At 43.2% G+C, this 22,497-nt stretch overlaps 1 protein-coding gene across 1 annotated transcript in view; it reads right to left on the bottom strand.

Annotated features, from left to right (window-relative positions):
- T265_00251 (hypothetical protein) overlaps nucleotides 1-22,054 on the bottom strand; it is a gene marked incomplete at both ends in the record, with an annotated part of 31,749 nt that extends 9,695 nt beyond the window's left edge. The window contains 6 exons of the mRNA XM_009163959.1: nucleotides 4,013-4,116; nucleotides 5,379-5,665; nucleotides 13,207-13,549; nucleotides 14,889-15,264; nucleotides 15,840-16,124; nucleotides 21,797-22,054. Coding sequence (XP_009162223.1) covers nucleotides 4,013-4,116; nucleotides 5,379-5,665; nucleotides 13,207-13,549; nucleotides 14,889-15,264; nucleotides 15,840-16,124; nucleotides 21,797-22,054 — 1,653 coding nt within the window. The remainder of the gene's footprint in view (nucleotides 1-4,012; nucleotides 4,117-5,378; nucleotides 5,666-13,206; nucleotides 13,550-14,888; nucleotides 15,265-15,839; nucleotides 16,125-21,796) is intronic.
- Between the last annotated feature and the right edge of the window lie 443 nt (nucleotides 22,055-22,497).

The following is a 22,497-nucleotide window of genomic DNA, read 5'->3' as shown; positions in this document are numbered from 1 at the left end:
GGGGAACCAGGAATGTGCGGAGATTCTGCAACACCCAGCTCGATTGTAGAGGCCTTCATTTTTCATAGCCATGTCATGATCTGTTATCGATGACTCCGTCGCCAGTGTTGGCTGCCCTGCACAGTCTTAATGATTTTGTTCCGTCAAAAATCAGGTTACTGCGACGATATTACTTGTAGAGCCTTGCTCAAGGGGCCTAAGTATGCTTCTTTAACTTGTGTATCGCAAAGCTTTCCTACTGCCAAACGGTGAATTGGATTCTTAGGTGTGCCGAACAACTTTGAGTAAATTTACACCGGACAGGAACCTGAGCTAAAACAACTGGTGGTCAGTGCAGTTGCAAAAGATACTATGAACGTTACGTTTTTGGCGTATGAACTACACTTTCTCTCAAGACTTGTCTTTGCCGAACTAAGGTGCATTACATGTCCGTTGCAGTCTCCGACCAGTACAACTATACCTGAACACCTCATGATGGAAAATGGAGTGGTTTGTTCTCGACAGAAAGTTTTGAGGCTATAATTGGTTGGTGTATGAGCTAACATTATCAAAAGGAATCATCATTTCCACCTTTTATATGAGTGAACTGTCAGGTAGCATAAATTCGGCTGTTTAAGGATATCCAAGAAATCCTACGCTTCCGAACTAAGAACCGTCGAAAGCAGTGCGATCCGCTGTGGCAGCTGCAGAATAATCTGGCGTTAATAGTCGGTAGCGTCTGGATGGTACAGGTGTGGTTAGTTCATTTACTGTAATTAGACCTTGTATTAGGTCTTTGAGAATGCAGCAAATGCCCATTGATAAAGTGTCTTAAGTGTCCGTAAGTCATCTAGAAGGATTGTGATAAAGATGGAAAAGTGAGGACTGAATACCATACTCGAAGCGGCATTTCTTACTTACTTTCTTTGGCGCCTAAGTGACATGCCTAGAGGTTTCATCTACAGAAGAGTTGTGAACTGGTAGAACAGAAGTTGAGGTAACAATGAACAAGGGTAGAAGACGTAAGCAATCTGGTGTCTTCGCTTACACCACACTATGCAATAAAGCCGATGAAACCAGAAGCGTCTTATGTGGCATTCGGGCACATTTTATCATATATTCCAAGTTTTCGTTGAGCTAGAATGCTGCAAGGCTGCCTCAGTATATACGGCACATCTATTAAGGTCTTCAACCAAAGCCTCTGATTCAAAAACCTGGCTGCAATTTGGAGGTGGTTGGCGTAAGATTAGCGGAATAGCCCAAGTTTTTGAGGTGGCAGCGTGACACGCATATCACAAATTCAAAACTGGATGTTCAACAGTCAGTTCACCGGACCTCTATCCACGACTGACCAGATAGAAAATACTCTGCGTATGTTCATTAGGTGCCCTCCACTATAATCCACTTGATTGCCAAGTGCCACGTTCCAACAAGTTAAAACAACTTCGTGACGGACATAGGGATCGCTCATGGAAACATTCAAAACAAAATATGAAGTTAATCCCCATTAACTGGAAGACATTGTACCTTTCAGCAGACCACGCAAACCCATGTTTAGCTGTAGCAACGGAACTGACGAATTTGTTACCACCCACCTGATTTCTCTTTGTAGCAAAATGAATGAAATCATTTTATCTTTTTGAAAAGCAAGTTTGTTATGGCTGCAGTAAAGTGTCATGGAATTAGGTTTCTATGTCACCGCTTGGCGAGGTGCAGTCTAAAAAAAGGGTCAAACCTCTCAGCCGAGAATCTCAAGCTTTTGTTTTTATACTGGAGCACATAGTGAGTTGAGCCGTCATCAGTGATGATATATTTATCCAAGCTAGTTTGGATGCGCTTTAAGCGACATATCGGCAGTTTCAGTCCATCAAATGATGTCTTCTAGTTTGTGGTATGGGTAAGGTGACTTCGTACTTTCCAACTCTCTATCCATTCTTTGATGACTGATCCTGATACCTCTCGGTTGTTGACTACATCAACATTTGGTCCACAGTGAAAGTCACACAATTTGCTTACTTATTGTACCAATGGACCAATCCGTTTAACCTGAGTTAAGTTCCTCAAGTATGCTTGGTAGCAAGCCATTTGATAGTAAGTGCTAATCTCTGTGGTCAGTTTTTGGCCATGTGGACCCTTACGGTAGTAGCGCGTAATACATGCGTGAAAAAAACTTGATTATTGGAGGAACTCATACGGTAAATTCGACAGAAAAAATTTCACACATTTGATTCATGATTCCTAACTTTTTTCGAGATTCAGTAGAAGACCAGAAAAGTAGTGTGGTAGTTGATCGTGTGGCGTTGAGGTGGCAAGTGGGAAACGTCACGTGACCGGCTCTGTTAGATCCATTCAGTGAATTCTACTCGGGACGGAGCACGTCACAAACCACCTCTCCAGGATGGAATGCATCTTGCCCGTACATACTTTACGACACCTAGGCAAGAATAGCCGGAACACACAAAAATACTGTTATGCGATGTAAAGAAGGAAATACGTCAAAATGGGATGACCACTTCCTTTCAATGTTAAGATGTGATGGACGTACAGTGAAAGCAATAAATCACTGAAATGCTAAGGAAAAAAAGATGAAAATGGAATATATATGTATTTGGGAAAGCTTGCTTCAACCCGGCCAACATGCGAACTTAAGAGATAGCGGAAGAAAACATGCACAGTCCGCTCCACCAAGAAACGATCCTCAGCCTATATTAAACACAATTTCACTTGTCCCCGACAATTTTTGCATTGCCCCACCGCTTGGTTGTAGAACATGTGTAAACCAGGCACCGATACTGTTGAAATAACCACCTGTTCCAGTTTCCGTCACTGGCGTACAAACCACTGCTTACCTGAAGCAACACGAGTTTGCTGAAAAGGTAACACGCATAAAATATATAGAACAAGTAGAAGAACGTGGTCTCCAAGCCAAACAGGTCCTCATACTGCCGAAATGTTGGAACTGGTAACCAAATACAGTTTGTAATGTACTACTCATAAGGTTGCTGAAAATCCATCGGCAGCCTACGACCGGTTTCACCCTTCTTGGGGCTCATCAGGTAGGCGCAGTCCCCGGGTTTCCGTCAACCTTATGTTCTACTTGAAACCAAATTGCACGAAATTAGCGAATATACAGTCATTTGCAAACTAATTTGGTTCTTTCGAGCCAAGCCTGTTCCCCGAAAACGATCGAACAGAAATTTCAAAAATAAACAATGACGAATAAGGATTGGCCTGCAAGTTCTCTCAACGTGAGTGCTACGTAAGTCGAGATAGCGCTGGAGTGTTTCTTCGGAAAACACGAGAGATTTACTCTGCAGCAGCACGGGGTTCCAGTATAACTGAAGAAGAAGTATCTGACCACTCTCCACTAACTGAAGAAAGAGGGTCGAAATCAGGACTTCTCAAAGAGCAACGTAGGTCTCAGGCAGGAGTGCTCATATAAAGTGTGGTTCATCAATCGTTTGTCCTTGCCTTCTGCTACCCGTTGACACACAGTGCGACCTGCTAATGCGAACCCCTTGCAGAGGCCACTGCATCCGGGTCAGAAAGATCCCGTACGTTATCAGGCCAACCGATTTAGGATCAGTTAAAATTACAGAATACTAAACCCATATCCTTTCGAGTGACATCCAGTGACGAATGAGACAAATCAATCCGAAGTTTCGATTCTTCAAACCATATCCTCCTCTTACAGCCTTCGATACTGTCTATTTTTTTGTCCCCAAAGTTGGGGCTTTTTGATTGCAGTAAGGACGCTATCTGGCTGAGTGATGGTACATAAAATACCATTTAATCGCTAGAAAATGAACGAACTTGCGCAGACAGTATTACCCGAATAATCGTCGTCCTCTTGATTCACATCAAAGAGTGCGTGTACAAGGTACAAGCAGTTGACCAGTGCAACAAAAGATTTACGGATCAAGGCGTCATTTAGTGAATTCGAACGATTTCTAAGGGAATTAAGAAAAGTGTAGCAGACTGTTTGCTGCTGCATATTTAAAACAATTGCATGACCAACTAAACTGCTACTTACAACCTGTTGCACAGTAGTGGCATACGGCAATCCCCGCATCCGAATGAGTGCTTGATGAGGGCTTGTAAACTTTTTCAGGAACTCTTCCGCCTCAGTTGTCTCCGCTAGAAAGATTAAGGTAGAGAAATGAAACAAGTGGAGCAACTTAAACTTGTTCGGCCAGACGTCAAGAGGAGTTCGATAAATTTTATTGTCGTTATCTTCGAATGCCAAGCTTTTTTCTACCAATGTGAAAACACATCTGGGGTTTGTCTTTCATGCTTACTGTGATGTGGTTGGACCGAAGGACGTTCAGCTAGATTCAACAATTCCAATAGTGAATTAAAACATGCAATCTATTCTCTATGGTTCAAAACGTAGGGAATAAGTCATTCATCAGCACTGAAATTATTATCGCTGCCAATTAGCAATTCACTTTGTGCACTGGTTGTTGATCCACAGAGTTCCACCGAAAATCAGAAAGCGCACCGAGTGTTTAATTTTGAACTGGGTACTTAGAGCAGCGAACAGAAAGTGAGCTTGAGCTTCAGTTTAATGGTTCTGATTAAGAAAAAGCTGGTGGTAAATACTTAGAGGTGGGGAAATATCGAATACTTGACTAGGAGACACAATCGGGAGCAGAGCGAATCTCACAGCGGACTTTCTGGGGAACTCACTAGGTCTGCTTGGCAACAATATCCGCAGTAGTTACAACAGTTTAATTCTTTAGACCTTTTGTAATATATTTAATTTACTGTGCCCAAAGTCCTTGGCAGTGTCCTCCAACTTTCACATCGCACAAGCGTAAGCAAGCCAGCTTGTTCAGGCGCGTTCATCTGCGTCCTGCGTACGCTGGTAAGGAGAGTGCTGATACGCGTCGCATATCTGACCTCCGAGTTACAAAGCCGTGCACGGAAAAGAATATATATTGTCGATGCGGAATCACCTGAACATTTGCGAAAGGATAAGAAGAAGAGTGTCCGAGTGAGACTTGTGCGAACGCAAGTTTCCAACTTTTTCCAATAGTCATCACCTCGTGGCTCAAGGGTTGTTTCCCGACTGCCTACTTTCAATCTGTATGTTGTCTGTTCTGTAAAGTCACAAGTTATCTGAGTTCCACCAAGGCTGTTTGGTGTTTCGGGTGAAACCCACAGGTTCCATTTATACGGATATTTAATAACTTTATACTCCCACATCAGAACTAGTTAGTGTAATGTGGGCGGGAGTAGGTTAAGTGGATGTTCATCAGTGACGGCAGTGAATACCCAGGATTTGCACGTGCACGTACTACATTTTTTGGTTCTATCCACTTCAACCGACAATCAGGTGGATAATAGTGGAACTGGATACCCGGTCACTCTGATAGGTATTCATTCGACAAACCTACCTCCAGCAAACGCGACGAACTCTTTGCCTTGGGCCGCGTAGACTTCAACATACCGTTGACCCATATGGTGCTTGTGTTTTCGCAAGGCCAAGTCGCGCTGCTCTTGATCCGTAAAGCGAATTAATGCCTCTCCGTTTCGTCGACCAATTTTGCTTAGTACCAAAGAAATTCCTCCATCTGATATATTCAAGCCGCTGAAGAAATGGAATATATCCAAATCGGTTGCTTGCCAAGGTAGTCCGCGGGCCCGAATCACGTGACCGTCATCAACTACCTCGGATTTTCGTCTGTGATGTTGAGGAAGAGACAACAGAGACTAACGAGATAGCTAAGCAATTTGATGAATAAAGAGTTTCTCAGTTTTCTAATCAAGATGAATCTTTTCTGGAGTTCTTTTTGTCCTACCCCAAGTATCACGCCAGAATTATACTCCACAACCGTGCACAGATGGAGTTCAACCTTCGTGGTTTGCTAAGCTCTCCGTGAGTACATCAAGGCAGTTTTCTGGAGAAAGTCTAGACTGTCCACGAACGTGGAGCTTATTTCCAAGGCGCTGTTTTAATGCTTTTAATGCTTTCTTCTGATGTGGGTTGATGAGAAGTCCTGTAAATTCTATCTGATTAAGATAGATGGGAATTTGTGCAAGCACTATGAGGCACGAACCAAGCATGATAAAAGGAAGTATTTTGGCAACTAAGCTAATGGGGCATAATTTCAGTTGGGCAAGCAGTGGGTTCTTCAGCCAATCCAACTACTGGCAAATGGTCACACCATTTGTTTTCATGGTGGACCGAAAGAAGTCCACGGGTTCGCAAGCTAGGCTGCTTTTAAGTAGGAATAATGGGATCGATTTCTCCAAACTTCAACCCTTATTAAGGATCAGCAGATGAGTACAGTGATAATTTACGTGACACTCTTTGTTGTCTACTCCAAACAGTAATCTCGGAGTAGTCTCACAGGTGATGTACTGAGGCACTCGAAGGACGGATAAATAATCTAGCACTTGCCTAATGTCTAGCCAATGCATTAGGGGACTGCATCATGTAATGGCGCTCACGAAAGTTCTTTCGTTAAGGTCTCAGTTAAGGTAACATACGAGAGGAACTAAGGAATAGGGAGAAAGTCAACTAAGTGGTCTACAACCACTACATAAGTGGAGATCAAAATTGTTTACACAAAAAATGCTACCTCTCTTGCCTGCAAAACTCAATTTTGGTTCACATCTGTCTTACTATAATTCTGCTCTTGCGCTGTGTTAGTTTACAAAGTTGGATACGAGTGTATTTGGACTTCATCAAGCGCGTGAAAACAACCTATGCTGCACAGCTGAGAAACACCGTAAAATTGTTTCATTCCGGTTAGAACATACCAGCAAGACGCACTTCAATAAACTCTGATGCGCAACCTTCGAAAAACCTTCATTGGTGAGCAGTAAAATGGCTGGTGTGAACCTGGTGTGTACCACAACAGCCATAAACATGGAAATACGTTTGAAGGGCTTGCGTGACGCGCTACCGACTTCACAGCTTGGCCTTGCGTCCTGGACTACCAGCTGAGAAAAAGGCAAAGCAGGCTTCGTGGGAATAAACGCAACGTATGTATCCGTAAGTTTACGCCCTGGCAGCACTAATAAAGGTATATACAAAAGTTCAAACAAGTTCTGCGAAAGTAAACCTGGTGCCTTGGAACGTTGAACGAATCTTCGATTTTTCCTACCTGATCTAGAAAAGCGACTTCAAATTCGTGAACAAAACAGACACTCACAGAGAGTGTAGGAAATCGACCAGAACTCTGTGTTCAAGAGTAATTTGTGCGACCTTTGAACTCGTGCCGACCTACTAGTTATTCTGTTCCGGCGGCTTAGTTTGACTACAAGGCTATCGATTTTACCCCGTAACCCACCGAACTCTACTGCCCTCCGATCCCACTTATTTATCTACACTCGTGAACCTATCTAATCATGCGCTTGATTCGTGTCGACCTTCATATAGATTTGTGACGAACTGATCAAGGTGAACAATGAGAGGTAGCAGGCTTTCTCCTCTACCTCCAATCTTGTCATGACATCCATTTTCACTTCCAGTCCCCTACTTCTTTAGTGGCTTGAGCGATAGGCTATACCGATGTACACTGAACAGCCGAAACTTACAAAAAACAACACCATATCTGATGAGTTAACCAGCCCCACACTAGTCTATATGGCTTTTCGTGCCAACAATCATATGTATAGGATTGGTTAGGCACTAACGCAGGTCATTTCTCTGTACCACTTGACTAGCCGGCAGCATGAGCTCCAGCGCCTGAATGAATGACTTCTGAATACAATTTCAGGTTGTAAAATCCCTATGTCAATGGTTTCTTCACGGGCAAGTTTCCCTCTACTTTGTAGACAGGTGCCATAGCTGTTGCAATAGTCACGTGGTGCCCCATGTCCATTAAACGGCCCTTTTCTGGTTTGATGGCACATCAAAGCCGTATGCATAAGGTGGAGGCATGCAGTTGCGTGTGAATTGTCGCTGGATTCCTCCCATTCTGCAGTATCTTGTAAAATACATCACAAGGATCCTCTCACGAATCAGTGAAAGGAACCAGAAGTACGCTGAATGTCCGTTAAAAACGTTTACACCTTGACTATATTTAACAATACCAACTATTATTTGAAGCTGATGGACCGCATCTGAGTTAGTTCGAGGGGATCGGAACTTCATCGAAACATAATCAATACTGCTCAGATCTTCCATAACCAATGTGTTTATTGCTAAAGGATGCTGTAGTCCATATGACAGCAAACCTGTAACTGACATAAATTGGCTTGCTGGATTCACACTGATGGGATCATTTGTGGTTCGGACCGAAGTTTTCCGTCCTTATGGTGCCACGAACATGTTTGATTTTCGCCGTTTAGTCTTGGCAGCGCGTGCGCCTACCAGAAATTATCGATCATTCTGTTAATGGACGTCTCTACATTCATGTCTGAGCTTACAAAATCCATAAGGCGAACCGATATTCGGTGTATCTTTTATGATCTGGCAGCTTAATCGGTTCATCGTCGTACCGCAGGGTCAGGAGCACTGAGATCCTGTCTGTTGATACCCTCATACCCAAGGTTGATGTTCTCCACGCAAAGGCGCATACGTGTGTACAGCTATGGTAAAGGGCACCGTGGATGGAATTGGCGAAAAATCGTACTCGCGTTTCGAATTTTTAGAGGTGTGCAAAATACGGTGTTTGAAATTCGACTAGAGCTAAAGTGGCGAGCGCACGGTCATCGAACGGCTTCACAAGCTGCTCTCCACTCTGACTAAACTATTATTATTATTATTATTATTATTATTATTATTATTACTATTCAGTTAAACTATTTACGTTTTGTAGGTACTTAAGGCTTGTAAGTAGTAGGAATAATGTGCAAGAAGTGGCCGGTAATCTTGAGTTGAGTGCTGCCGATGTTTCCCAATGAGGACAGATTTCGATCGCAGGTTGATTTGGAATCATGTGAAAAATTGTGAAGCTCCAAGATACCCATACTAATAATCTGTTGTTTTACAAGTGTATGATGAGGAAGCAGCATCCACTAGCTTAACTTTGAAGGGGCAAGTTTGCTTGATGATCTGGTAGACAGTGTTTCGGACCAAGGGGACCAAGATTTAGATCCAGTATTTTAATAAGGGCGTAAACGGTTCTGTCATCCACAGTTCATAGCTATGTATTCCTAGGTTGTGTTCGAAGCACGGGATGAGCCTTCCATGTTGGTGTACTAGGGGGGAACATTACTGAATTCAAAACTCAGCATTGGTTTCAGTATTTTTTCGAAAGTCATTACAAAACAGTCATCACCGTCGACAGGTGGAAGCGCTTCGGGGACTTTTTTCCAAAATACAGTGCGTTGAAGAAAAACTCAACTCTCCATGTGGATCCTGTTACTCTTGTTCCGGATATTGCTGACTCCTTGATTAGAGATTTCAATCACCGTAATGTTACATTGGGTTTTATTGGCAAGGAGATGAAAGTAACGACTTCAGTATTTTTTGTAGCATTAGGTTGTGGAATTAAATCGGACGTGCAGAAACCTGGTCGTGTAGATAACCAAGTCAGTATACCAGAAACGTGCCAAACTACGTGAAACAATAGCTAAAGGAGGGATATCTACAACGCAAATTTTGAAGCTTGTTGATAATAATCCAGTGAGGGCCGAAACCTACACACCTTATAAGTTCATCTGCAACTTAAACGTCACCAGAACATATCTCACATAACAAAACAACTATTATCCAGGCAGAGGACGAAGACGATGGGACTGAGTAATATGGCTCCATTAAGGTCTTTCAGTATCTTGTTGGACATTCAACACAGCCATCTTTTGATAAATAGTCGATTTATACTGATCAGGGTCTGTCCACTTAACGCATTGCGCATAAATTCCAAACTAGAAGCGTCTATTTAGTTGGATCCAGCCTCATAGTTCTAACGATTTTCGAACCGTTTACTATGTCGTTTGGCCCGTGCCTGTTTCTGGTCGCAAACCGAAAAGTGAGGGGAACAGCATCTCATTCTAGATGGGATCTGTCTTGGAGCTTCAAGAATGTATTGCTCACGATATCTGCCCTTTTTGTGTACTAAGCCATCATAAATTGATTTTCGACTGATGGGGTGCTGGTACTCGATTGGAGTCAGTTCCCAGTACGTCACGTTGCTTCTTGTCCTGAGAGTATCATTTGGGAGAGCATCATTTTGTGAGCAAAGCCATGGTGGATTTGTCGGTGATGGTGTCGTTTGAGACTCCAAGACGGATCAGAGTTTCGTGAGATGACTTTCATTATGATTCACACAGTAAGGGGCGCCAGCACGAGACGCTATAACTCTTGGTTGTCAGTCTTTTTGCCGAGCTTGGCACTTGGATTCCAGTCAATTTATCACCATTCGCGGTGACGTCAACCCACACTGACGATGTCACCTTGACTGGTTTATGATTCAATTTTCAGCCTCGGTGAAGAGACCAACAACCAAGCAGCGTACCCCAACTATCTACATTCAACAACATCGCTGTTTTGTCTAAACGGTCAAAGGTCAACAAGTCGGTTGTCATCGCAACGCTTCTTCGTATCTCACTTCTGATAATTGGTCCTCGAATAAAACAGACCGAATTTACATTAACTGTAGTTTCCGACGGCAAAATGGGTATGTCCGCTGATAAAGGTCTTCATGCAGAATGAATGAATCCTTCGTTAACGAGGATCATAACAGACAGATGGGATGGCGCAATACGTCAAAACATGTGCTGTTTGGGAGAAAACGGTGTAACACACTGTCAGCCTCATACTGAAGAAGCACCACAACAACCTAAGGCTCCTAGCTGCGCATCAAATATCAGTACTTAAAATTAGGTTGACAAGAACTCACACAATTGAGGGTTGGTAATGATCGTGAATATGTTCCACCTCAGTCCATGTGAAACCTATGGACAGAAAGCGATACATGCTGTTGGTAAGACACAGAAATGCACGTTGACGGAACTGTCTTAAAGCGTACGCTGTGGAGACTGCATATTAACTTACCAGTACACGGAAGTTACTTTCAGAGTAATCGTTAACAGAAGCGATACAATGCCAAGGTTCACTGGAGTCGATGTTTACTGCTGTAACTAGGGCTGTGGTAACCTCGGTCCGTAACACTCAAACGTGGAAATGGATGGGACCGATGAAAAACACTATCTCAGATCATTTGACGCTACGCAACGCTTTAGGAGTGTTTCACTGGTGCCCCAGTCCAAAATCTCAACATAAGCCAGGGCCTTTCAAGCAATTGCCTAACAAACATAACTCTAAAACTAACAGAATCATTCGTACCCGTTTGTGTAAATGTTTCGTTTGCCGCCTCAGAATCTGCTTGTGCAATGCACACCCGACCAATCTGCAGACCCATAAAATAAATCGCGCCATTCACCATCTGTCCACTACTCTGAACACACATTGCGGTTGGGTTTACTGCAATAGCAGGTTACGCAACAAGCAGGCTCCGTCGAGATGCTAGCCGTTCGACTTGGGAAGCCTGTCACTCCTCCAGACAATTCATACCGATAGCATGAACAGGGCTCCTTTCAAACTGGTCTGATTCACTTGGATAAGGGAGGGCGCTAATTATTCGCACAATGGAATTGAATTTTTAAAAGCTACGACGTGTCCCTGGTGGACTAAACGAGACAGTAAAGTGAGTTCTGAACACCAGTCCAAACTTTTGGGCTCCATGTAGGCATCTCGGAATCCCATTGATGCCAGGAAAGTGTTGCACCAGAATTTTTCGCCAGATATATTAATGCGTCAGTAGACAATGAAATTGATATGAACCTAGATTAGAATGTATTTTGGTTTGAGCATATACGCAACAAGATGCAACATTTTGGCTTAAGGAGTTTTATCCCACTCTCAAAAGTGTTGCAGCAACCGGCATTGTGCCGCCAAGGAGCCCAATGAGGGAGCAACTTAAGGTCCAAAACGATTGGAAAATCTTTATATAGTATCGTGGTTGCCTTCAAGGCTCATTTGTGAATGTCTGTCCGCCACCGTTCACTGAAACAATAGATCCAGTGGCATTCGCATAACGTGGTCCAATAAAGGCCAAATGTGCACTGGATTATTATTTCCAAGATTGAAACCTATCATTAAAAATACCATCAGTTTTTGTTCTGAAATATTTGGTGCTTAAAGGATCTTTCTTTCGGGACGGTAAACTTACTATTGAACTCTACTCCACTGATCAATATTCCTGACAAATATACCATAGAACTTAAACCAAGCCTACAGAACTGTTTTATCCATGTAGTGCTTTTTGGAGATGGAAAATACAGCAGCCCAATCTAGTTCACTTTTCAAAAATCTATCATTTACTATGGGAAAACAAATTTTACAGAGACAGGGTTATCCCTCTCATCATTCACGCTCTAAGTGGTGGGCGTTTCAACTCTGTCGACGGTTATCAGTCAGCTCAGAAGTTCACACTCACCAGCCAGATGTGGCTTCCATTACCTGTTCCTACCGGCTCATTCGTCGTCGTTTCACTTACCGACTGCCTGTACGATTTCTGAACTTTGCTGTACAGTTGCTGTCAAAAGACACTGTGACCCTACTGCTCAGCTACTGTCTTAAGAGCAACAGATTTAGATATTGCTACACACACTTCAAATTAACGCACACTGTTTGACCATGGCATTCTTTCAATGAGTAGATTCCACAAGATCCGAAAGGAGAATAAGGAGGGAGATACAGTCAGGTGATCCAAGCTCAGAGATGGTAACTGAGAAGTTTGAACTAATATCAACAGGGGTTTGAACCACAAGAGTTTCTGGTTACAGTTTGTTTTCCAACCTATAGGCTATCTCAATTGTGTTGTCCACACAGGCAATTGGCCGAGTGTTCTTCCTCAAGTTAACGGCTTTCGCACAGTGAGTTTTTCGTTAGCTTTTGGATCGCTGATCTCTAACGGAAGTTGGATAACTGAACGAAAGACCGAATTCAGGTGTAGATAACTGAAATGTGAAAAACAGGTTTCTTGAACTTTGAACAAAAGCGTTTTGTGCAAATGACGCCCGATTTTCATTAGAGCCCAACTACTATAAGAATTTGCAATAACCCAAACCACCAAATGTCACTTCAATGGCGGGTGCGGGTAAGTGTCAATCAAATCATATTGGAAAAGTAAGTTAAAATCCCACGAGTGAGGATATTGTCATGTTTTCAGGTTATGTGGAAGTGTAATCACATGCAACTCCTACATCAGACAAAGTCAAAAGGACATTTATAAGCTTTGACTTGAAGAGTGGCTATAAATTCACGTACCATGAGCATGCATGTGTAAAGCCAGTTTGCCCAAAATCCTACAGTGTTCCATTTGTGGTTGCCCAAGTTGTACGGCGCTGAACGACGAGGATTCGTTACCTGGGCGGGCGTCAATGAATTGGTTGTAGTCCGCAGGGACATCGACGACATTCGAGTCACTAGCCGTTTCCGCTGGATGATTATCGTGCGGTACATCTGCCTCCCCACTGGAACACTCCATCCCCTCCTCGACCCACGCAGTATTTTGACCGTTTGAGGGGACGAAAGAGATTCTATCCAATGTGTCTTGAATGGGTGGAGTTGAACTGGACTGTAGTGTACCCAAACTAATACCCACATCTAAAAAACAAGTACAACAGCTAAAGTGTACTTAATACCGAATGACTAACCGCAGGCTTGACAACACCACAGATAAAATATCAGAATTATAATAGTAGAAGCGCTCATGGTGAACAACGAGAAACCCACTTATTAGCTGCCGTCCTAGAAGCTCAGACATTTTTGGGGTATGCAAATTATCTAGCCATCACATTGGATACTCAAGAGGAAAGCTACCATTGTCAATTTAATTACGGGACATAGACAGAAAGATCAAAGCCCTCAAGCGATAAATTAGCGGTCTCTGTAGTCCACCAAGGTCTTTTCAGTTTTGAATATGACTGGGACTGTGTCTCACCTGAAGGCGAAAAGAGGTGGTTTAGGTTGGAATCGTTTTTAGTGCACTGTGGTCAATGGCAAACTGCTAGTTGCTTTGCAGGTCTCCATAATTTGCAAGCATGATATTCCTCTGCTGAACATCACTTGTTCGATTACTTCACTCCCTCAGAAGTCTTCATAAAACGCCCTTACTGGTGCCTGGATATACTCATGGACTATCTTGTACAAATGATAATATGGACTCAAGATATAAAACTGTAAGCAGCTAGATAGGTTAACTCGGTAGACTAAAGTCATCTCTCTATACGGTTTTATATCTTTCATTTTCTGATAAGCTTGTGCAAAGGAAAGCCGATCTGAGAAATATTGAATAGGGTATTCAGATACGTATCATGTGGATGCTAAGATATGCTGTGAGGACCAGTATCGTCTGCCAGCCGGGCTCTCATAGACGCTCCTCTGCAAAATTGCATACGGGAAAATAAAGTGTGATTACCTACATACGTATTTTGAGAATCTAAATCCAAGAAAAGGTCAGCGATACCAGTGGATCCCTCGTAAACCTTACAATAGACTAGCTACCCACTCAGTGTATACCTGATTTCACTAAGTAGTGGTTCTGGTGAACCTTGAAAAAGAGGTCTAATCAGACATACTACGAACAAAAACGAAAAACCACGGGGAGGAAATTGATGAGACGCTGGTGTACTATCTCAGTATATAGGGTATTTAAGTGAAAGTTAACATCGTTTATCGAATACCCGCCAGGGCACCCTCCTGCAACTCACAGTTACCGATGAGAGCACCAATCTCGACTGTTAGATGCGTAGTGCAGGTAATCGTCAAGAAGTACCAACCTCCTGAAAGTTTCTTATCACCAAACATGCCTATAGGGCCCGAACTTTGCATGACTATCCCCAAAACCCGCTGGCTATCTTAAAGTTCAAAAACAACAGATTGCTGTTTCTGGACAACCTGATCAGTGAAAGCTGCTCAACTGACCGGTCAAGTTCAAACTCACATGTAATCATTTCGTCCAAACATCCGGGAAATGCATCCATGTGACAGTAGTTTTTGACCGATTTCCGCATGTCGATATAATGGTATAAGTAGGGAAAATCCTTGAGACAAATTGATCTTTTTGTGATTTCCGGATGCAGCACCAGACGTAATCCCAGTGGTCCATCTGTGAGAATAAGAAAGCTTCGCGTCTTTGTCGTCGCGGTCGCATCTTCCTTATATGCCGCTTGCATCTTTGCATGTTTTATATTACTTTCAACGACTTCGTTGGCCTGTTCAGACGGCTTGCTTTGTGTAGGTTGAATGTGCCCACCTTCTCGCCGCTTGTAAGTGGCTTCCGAGAAAATCAATCCATGATCTTGGAGCCAAGAATGTAGCTAACGAGATTTCGTGTGGAATTGAGAGACAGGTGATATGTGATTATTGTAATGAGTAAGAAAACCCGCAGATGAGTTATTGCGCAAAAGAGTCTGGCAACAGGTGCGCTAATGCAGCTATTTTGGAAAGCTGTCAAGTCATAAAGAGTGCATATGCCTCATTTCGCTACGCTTGTCCTTGAAGGAACTAAATAAGCATATTGCAGTTGTAAGTTTAGGCCGCTCTCTCCTGGTCTTCAACTGTATTATTATACCCAGTCTTCGATTTTATACAAATTTGTTTTTTCAATTAATTTTTTAGTTTATTAGATGCAATCTTTAATTTCTAAAGTTACTCAACCCACCATACGGTGGTTAACACGTGAAGCTGCAGTAATATTTATGAGAGCTTACGATGTTTCTCAGTCCAGATCAGTAAACCCTATAGTAAACGCACTAAATAACATGAAAAATTCGACTTATTACTTATTCATAGGTCTATTTTTTGTATCCACGTAACCGCAAAGTTAAAGTTGTGTTCACTATCAGTGCAACTTAGACTGAATGACATCTATAACTTTTAGGATCGTACTCACTTCCCATAGTCCGTCACTCAGGCTCTTACCATCGACCAAAAATTCATCCGTCAGTCCCGTCGCCGTGATGCACTCATGACTCAGATGCAAACACGATAGAACTGCTGCGCCGTCCGTCAAGGTTAGCGACCCTTCTTTCGAGACTGTGTTCCATTCAATATCCAAATTGTTATACTCCTCCTGATCAGCTTTCAGAGGTTCATTGGAGTCCATGCCAGATAGAGCATTCCAGTTTACCTCGTAATGAACTGGTCGGATATAGGTCTGAAACTCCAAATCCTCTAGCTAGAATGGAGGGTAAAGTACAAATGAACCTTCAGAAATAAATATTTCGAAGTTTAATGTTAAAACCATATTTTAGTTTGCGGATTTTCCATACAGCGAAGAATTTCAAGTACAGAAACCGGATAAGTCAGTCGTAGAGATTTCGAATAGCCGAATTTCGCAAAGCACAGATGACTCTTTTCAGAAGATTACTCTTCTCAACTTGGTGTCGATCACGTAGTGGCTGAAGTTTATTGGCACCTTCTCCTGATTATGCATTTGTAAATTCATGTAACCGCCAACGGTGATGAGCTCCGCAGGAGCCATTTTACTGAGTATTATCATTGTTTTTGGTTTGTTCACTGAGCTGCGCACAACTGTTAAACCATTGCTACGCTCCACTCCGCTTCCTAACAACGCACTGATGATCTCACCTCGTTTGGTGATGAAGCTTTTGCCCGGCTCAGTGAACCAACCAAGGAGCACCTACGCTACCTGAGTTACTAACATTCTCCTCAACAACTACGTATTAAGGCTTATCTCACTACCGTCTGATATACTGGTAGCCTGTATGAGCAAAACTCCTCTCATTAATGCAGCATGAGGCCAATTTGTTGCAGGGATACATTCAGTGGCATCTGTTCCCTTCTTCTTGCTGAACTTCCCGGTCTCAGGGTTGGAATGGACCTGGTGGCGTTTATTCGATCGGTCATGCAAAGAATCTCAAGATGCTGAGATGTTTACAGAGCCATGGGTGATAAACTTTAATAATCAGGTAGTGAACTTATGATGACTTCGACTGTAGGGTCCGGCCCATTTCTTTATGGCTTGAAAGTGGAATTTTATGGACAGGTTTCTAGATTCCACATTCGTGACTCATTTGCGAATAAATGAGCGCAAAATGGAATTTTGAACAATCTTCTTTTTATGACTTTCTTCAGAACGAGAGGTCCAACTGGAGCTCGTCCGAAACTCCTCTTCGTATCAATATGAAATGCAGGTGTGGTGAATGTGAAAACTGGACGCAATTTAAATAGCAGTGAAGCATCGGTGTTGAACGCTGATGTCAAGCTGTCGATGATGATGATGATGGCGATGATGGTGATGATGATGATGATGATGATGATGATGATGATGATGATGATGATGATGATGATGATGATGATGATGATGAAACATTTGGCCGTTGGTTTGTTCGCTAAGTTGGACTATTTTGTTCCATGGAACAAGCCGATTGAATTGATAGAGTTTTCTTTCTCAGCAAATAGACCAATAGCTGTAATCCAAGTACTCTGCCTTGAGAAATTTAAGATCAACCAATTTGCATCAAACTCACCGTGCCACTTACCACAATTATTTGCTCGTGTTTCGCCTAACAAATACGTTCAAATGACAAGCAATCGTACGAGAGACCAATAGAGAGACTTCGGGAAGGTATGAAGGTCACCTGACGGGTATTCGTTTACAACGGTAAAACAAGGTGTTTAGTGAAATATTACGTGGTAGACTAGGGACTTTCAGAAGTTTGACAGAATGGAAATTTGCCACGGTTCTACTCCTTCTCCCATGAAACTTGCAGATGCCTTGCCTGCAATCCAAAATTGCGCCCGTAAATCATAGTACGCCATTTGATAAAGTTTGAACGCTTGCTACTGTCATCAAATTTTTATCGGGGGAAAGTCAGTAGAAGTGCCAGCGTATTTCCACCAAAATGTATTCACAATAAAGGGCTTTCAGGAGTTCACTGTAGGAGTTACTCGATAAAATCCACGCCTATGACGACCTGAACCTTAGAAGTCGCCTAACATCGATATTCTAGTGTCAGCTTCCAGTTATAGGTTTATTTCCCAAAGCAGAAGGACGTTGGACAGTAGTTGAAACACACGCCCCTGGAAAAATATCTCAATTTTTAAAACGCTAGCTTTTTATTTCGCTGCTGTCTACTTGGGCCGTTACCACAATCCGAAGATATCTAAAGAACAGGAAGGTCGAGAGGGCATTATAGGAGCATTATCACTCAGGAGGACGGCGAGTCCTAAGTCGTTCTGCGACCTTGACCATGTATTTTATACCCGGTTTATCGTATATGTGGGTAAATGGTCTCGCACTTTTGTTACCTCAGCATCCTTATGATATTTCTACTGGAAGAGCCATCTGATAACATCGGATAACGCTTGATGAACTTGTCATGATAAAGGTCAAGAGAAATGCTTGCTCGGCAAACTTTTACAGAAACTTTTACACAAACTTTCACAGCAGTCATCCGATGAACGGAAAACACATCAAAAGTTTGGAAAATTTCGCTTTTTGTGCTCAGTCAGGAGCTGGTAACTGAACGGACAAATTGATGTGAAATATATTCGGTTTTCTGTTCGTTGGTTTTTTTGCTGACCTGGTCAGTTTCATGGCAAGCGTTTCATCACCAGTCAAGGTGACATCATCAGTGCGTTGTCAGTGGAATTTGGTTGAGGTTGGAAATGCTTTGAAAACCGAATTGTTTTGCAAATGAGTGTATTTCACCCTACCGATTCTTTTGAGAAAGACTCCAACAGTCCAGTTTCAGTGCCCAGGACAGTAGATTCTCATAAGCATACGGTTCCCAGACATGAATGTTGGTTTTCCTCGCGTTGGTGATTGAGAACACGTAATTGTTGGCAGGATAGAGTCGTGGGTATGTCTAAACCGTCCGTTCGTCATAACCTCTGCTAGAGAGCGACCGTCCGGAGACTTTGGGTTAGGAATTGCTCCTTAATTCCAAGACTTCTGCCATGTGCCCTTCCCTTTCTGCCATTGCCAACGCTCGCTTAAAGGTATCCACGAACCATTCAGCTTGCCCGTTAGATTGAGAATGGAATGGTGAGGAACTAACATGTATGACACCGTGTCTCCGAAATAATCTACCAAAATGATGGAATGTGAACCGAGTACCAATGTTGGGCACAATAGTTTCCGGGATACCGAATATTCAGAACAGCTGCCACAGTTTAGTGATGGTTGCTATCGTTTTTGTCTCACACATAAGAAGGACTTTGGGCTACCTACTGAATGCATCAACAGCGGTGAGGAAGTTCTGTTCGCCAGTTGTACTTTCGAATTCCAACTGGATGCGCTACCCTGGTTTTTCTGGCTGTGATCAACTGGATTGGTGGTACTCCACTGCTTTCTATCATTTTTGGTGGCATCGCGGACGGTGTCGGAGGTCAAGGGTAGTTGGTTCACGGCCCCTAACACCACAGCATGGACTTCTGGTTCGACTGCAACGGTTACGTTAGTCCATGGTTCTGACTGCTTTCATCTGCTTCGTGACCTCCGGGTTTGGCTGCCTCTCTGGCTGGCTTTTCGCGTCTGGTACCGGCTTTCCTTGCGCCCACGTCAATTGCAGAGCGAACGCTTGCGCTTTTTATAGGGACACAATTGCACGAAATGCTGTTTGCCGCATCGCCAGCATACCGACGAGGGCTTTACTCCTTTCGAATCTGCCGTCATGAGAGGCTGCCTCGAAGTCGTGTTGGCAATATTCAAAGCAGGGTTGGATAATGACCTTTCAACATGGCCGTGTCATGTTTGAGTTTCAAGGGACTCTGGCACTCGTGAGTAGTCGACTGCAGCGTTATCTCGGGAGTTTGTTCAATCTCGTTCAGTAGCCCCGCTCTCATATCACTGTCTGAATGCGACTGAAGAACACATTTGAAAATAAGACATTGAAATGGTCTTTCGCCATAAGAGATAGTGTGAATTGTTCACATCCAAGATACTCTACTGACATAAGTGGTATAGTATTCAGGTTGCTTTTTCGCTCGTCTCATACGATGGTAGCGGACACTAAACAAAAGCGAACGCTAGCCGAAAATTGCTGTGAATTGCTGCACGGTTTTCTCAAAACAGATCTCTTGTGTTCTTTGGCAGAATGAGGCTGGAATGCCCTGTGTGGTCCGTTGGCCAAGCTTTCTCAGGAATAAACGTAATCTACACACATCCTCTTTGTGCTTCAGTTCGACTTTGAAGACATCTTCGTAACGTCTGAACCGCGAATCGAAGTATGACCAGAATCAGGGTCATAACAGAACTCCGCGATGCGGTTGGCAATCGAGTCGATGGAACTTGCATCTGGAGCGGAATTTGGTGACCATATTTTAAGTGCTGAGTCAAGGTTTCCACTAAACGCAAATGTGCCGCTTTAAACTGATTTTGTTGTTGCATCAAAATTTCCTTCAACGCTTGAGCAGTTATTGTCGTGGTTCCGTGGGTTCGGACGTCGCCAATCGGTTACACACAGAATCTCAGTTTTGTGTTGCAACCTCTTCAAATGTAGTCAGATGGCTCCGTTGTATCCACACTGAGAAGCTAAAACGGATTCTGAAGTTGTCACGAAATAGTTTGCTTAGATTGATCACATACCCCTTATTGGTAGTGTGCGATCCGCTTGGTCATACTATTGAGCCTAATGGTGTTCCGCTAAGAAAGATCGTCGTGTATTTCACCTTGCAGATAACTCTTCCATGCACCCAACATATTCCCTCGAGAGGCGGTAGCGGCAGGTGGGTGAGGTGAGATTTAAGGTGGGCACTGGGCAGGCCGTAAACTATTACAAAGTTAGTCTAGGAAACGTGTTTTGTGAGGGCTGAAATACACGGTGGTTGATGTCGTCTGTCTTTAGGGATAGGACGCAGGAAGATCGTCTTCCTTGCAGCACTGATGACGTTAAGAAACATTATTGACCACAAGCCTGTTTGGATAAACATTAGCTCTGCACAGTTTAGAAATATGCCTATGTCCAGGGATTGCTGTGTCACCAGAATTAGTTTGCTTCGCTTGGTTTGATAGATTATAATTCACAGTTTGTTGATGCCTCAATGCTACAAGACTAAGAAAGATTTTGCGTTGCCCTACCCACGTGAGCTTGGTGTAGACGGATCTCACCAGTATCAGTTACGTTTATGTTACCTACCACTCCTCTGTAGTATTAGAATGCTCCCCATCCAACAGACCTCGTAATTCTCATTGGAGATTTTACAATGGCAATGAAGCCATTCTACACTGAAAGGCCAAGAAACACTGTGCAGCCGTTTCATTCCTGTTTGGAATCATCAGTAGTGCGCATGTCACAAAACTCGGGGAGATTCGTCCCCGAAATCTTTCTGCCAGTGGTTGAAACTCTCTGAGTCTCGTAAGATACGCACTGCTAATAATTCTTAACAAGATGGAAACATTTGTGCAGTTCTTCTCGGCCTTTCAGCATACACTGGTTTCACCGACAGGAAAAAATATCGAGAATGACCGCATTTCCTCCAATCACTACCAGACTTCTTAATGATGATTTTCACTGCCTACTTAGAGCAGTCAAACCAAATCACAATAGAATCACAGTGGGATGGAAGGAGGCCAAAAAGGAATGAGGGATAAACGTCGTCGCTACTCTCGTACGTCAAGGCGTTCTAATGCTATAAACTGTTTGGAGGGACAAGGCCAAACCACAAACGCTATATATGAGGATTAAGATGGTCTGACGACTAACTAAATGGGAGTCAGTTTTGCGAAATTCCAATGGAGAAAATATGCAGCTGTAGAGTTGCACAAAAGACTGTTTGTACGCCCACCTATGTAAGCGAAACGAATGTACTGTGACAAACAAACGAATGTACTGTGTGACAGGCTGGCGGAAATAACCTTAAGGATCGAATCTGTTCACTTACTTCAGGGTTATAAAAGTCGATTATCTTTGCCGAGATCATGACAATCGGCAGCTCATCCGACCCAAGGTCCTCGCCCTGCTTTCCTGCTGTGGTGATATGTAAAGCGAGCAAACAGCTGGGGTCAACATAAGAACCTGAATCGGATGAGGATCGCAACTCTTCTTCTGTCTGTTCCACTCCACTGCCTTTTTCCAAAGATCGCTTTGATGTCCCACATCCTGTTGTAGTCCCTGCTCCATCATCATGGCCTAATTTCATTGAAATGTTAGCTTCCATGCAAGCACAATATGGATTGGTATGGTCAGTGAGCCGCCGATGGAGGTCACACAACTTTAACTACGAAACAGGCGCACTGCTCCCAGTGATTTGGGATTAATGAACCTCCTATGTTTTGCCCTTACCAATGCGTGTGTTTCAACTACAACAATCAATTCCCATGGACCGACCATTTGTGTTATTTTCTGAAAGGACGCTACGCTCCACAGATAATTCTACTAACTCGGGAGCGGAAGTGTGCAGTTATGGACGACTTAGACTCGACGTAATAGCTAGACCAAGGGGGGGGTTAGAGTCCATGGTCTTTTCCGCCCAAGCCTATGCCTAATTATCATGACAGCAACACGCACGCTCTTTCCCACCCCAAGAGCGATCACTGCAAGCATGTACATGCTGTCCACAGCACACACGCGCACAAACCAACT

This window comes from Opisthorchis viverrini (genome assembly GCF_000715545.1).
Source record: "Opisthorchis viverrini unplaced genomic scaffold opera_v5_2, whole genome shotgun sequence".
In the NCBI taxonomy this organism is placed as follows: domain Eukaryota; kingdom Metazoa; phylum Platyhelminthes; class Trematoda; order Opisthorchiida; family Opisthorchiidae; genus Opisthorchis; species Opisthorchis viverrini.
This window is presented reverse-complemented; position numbering and strand designations above follow the sequence as displayed.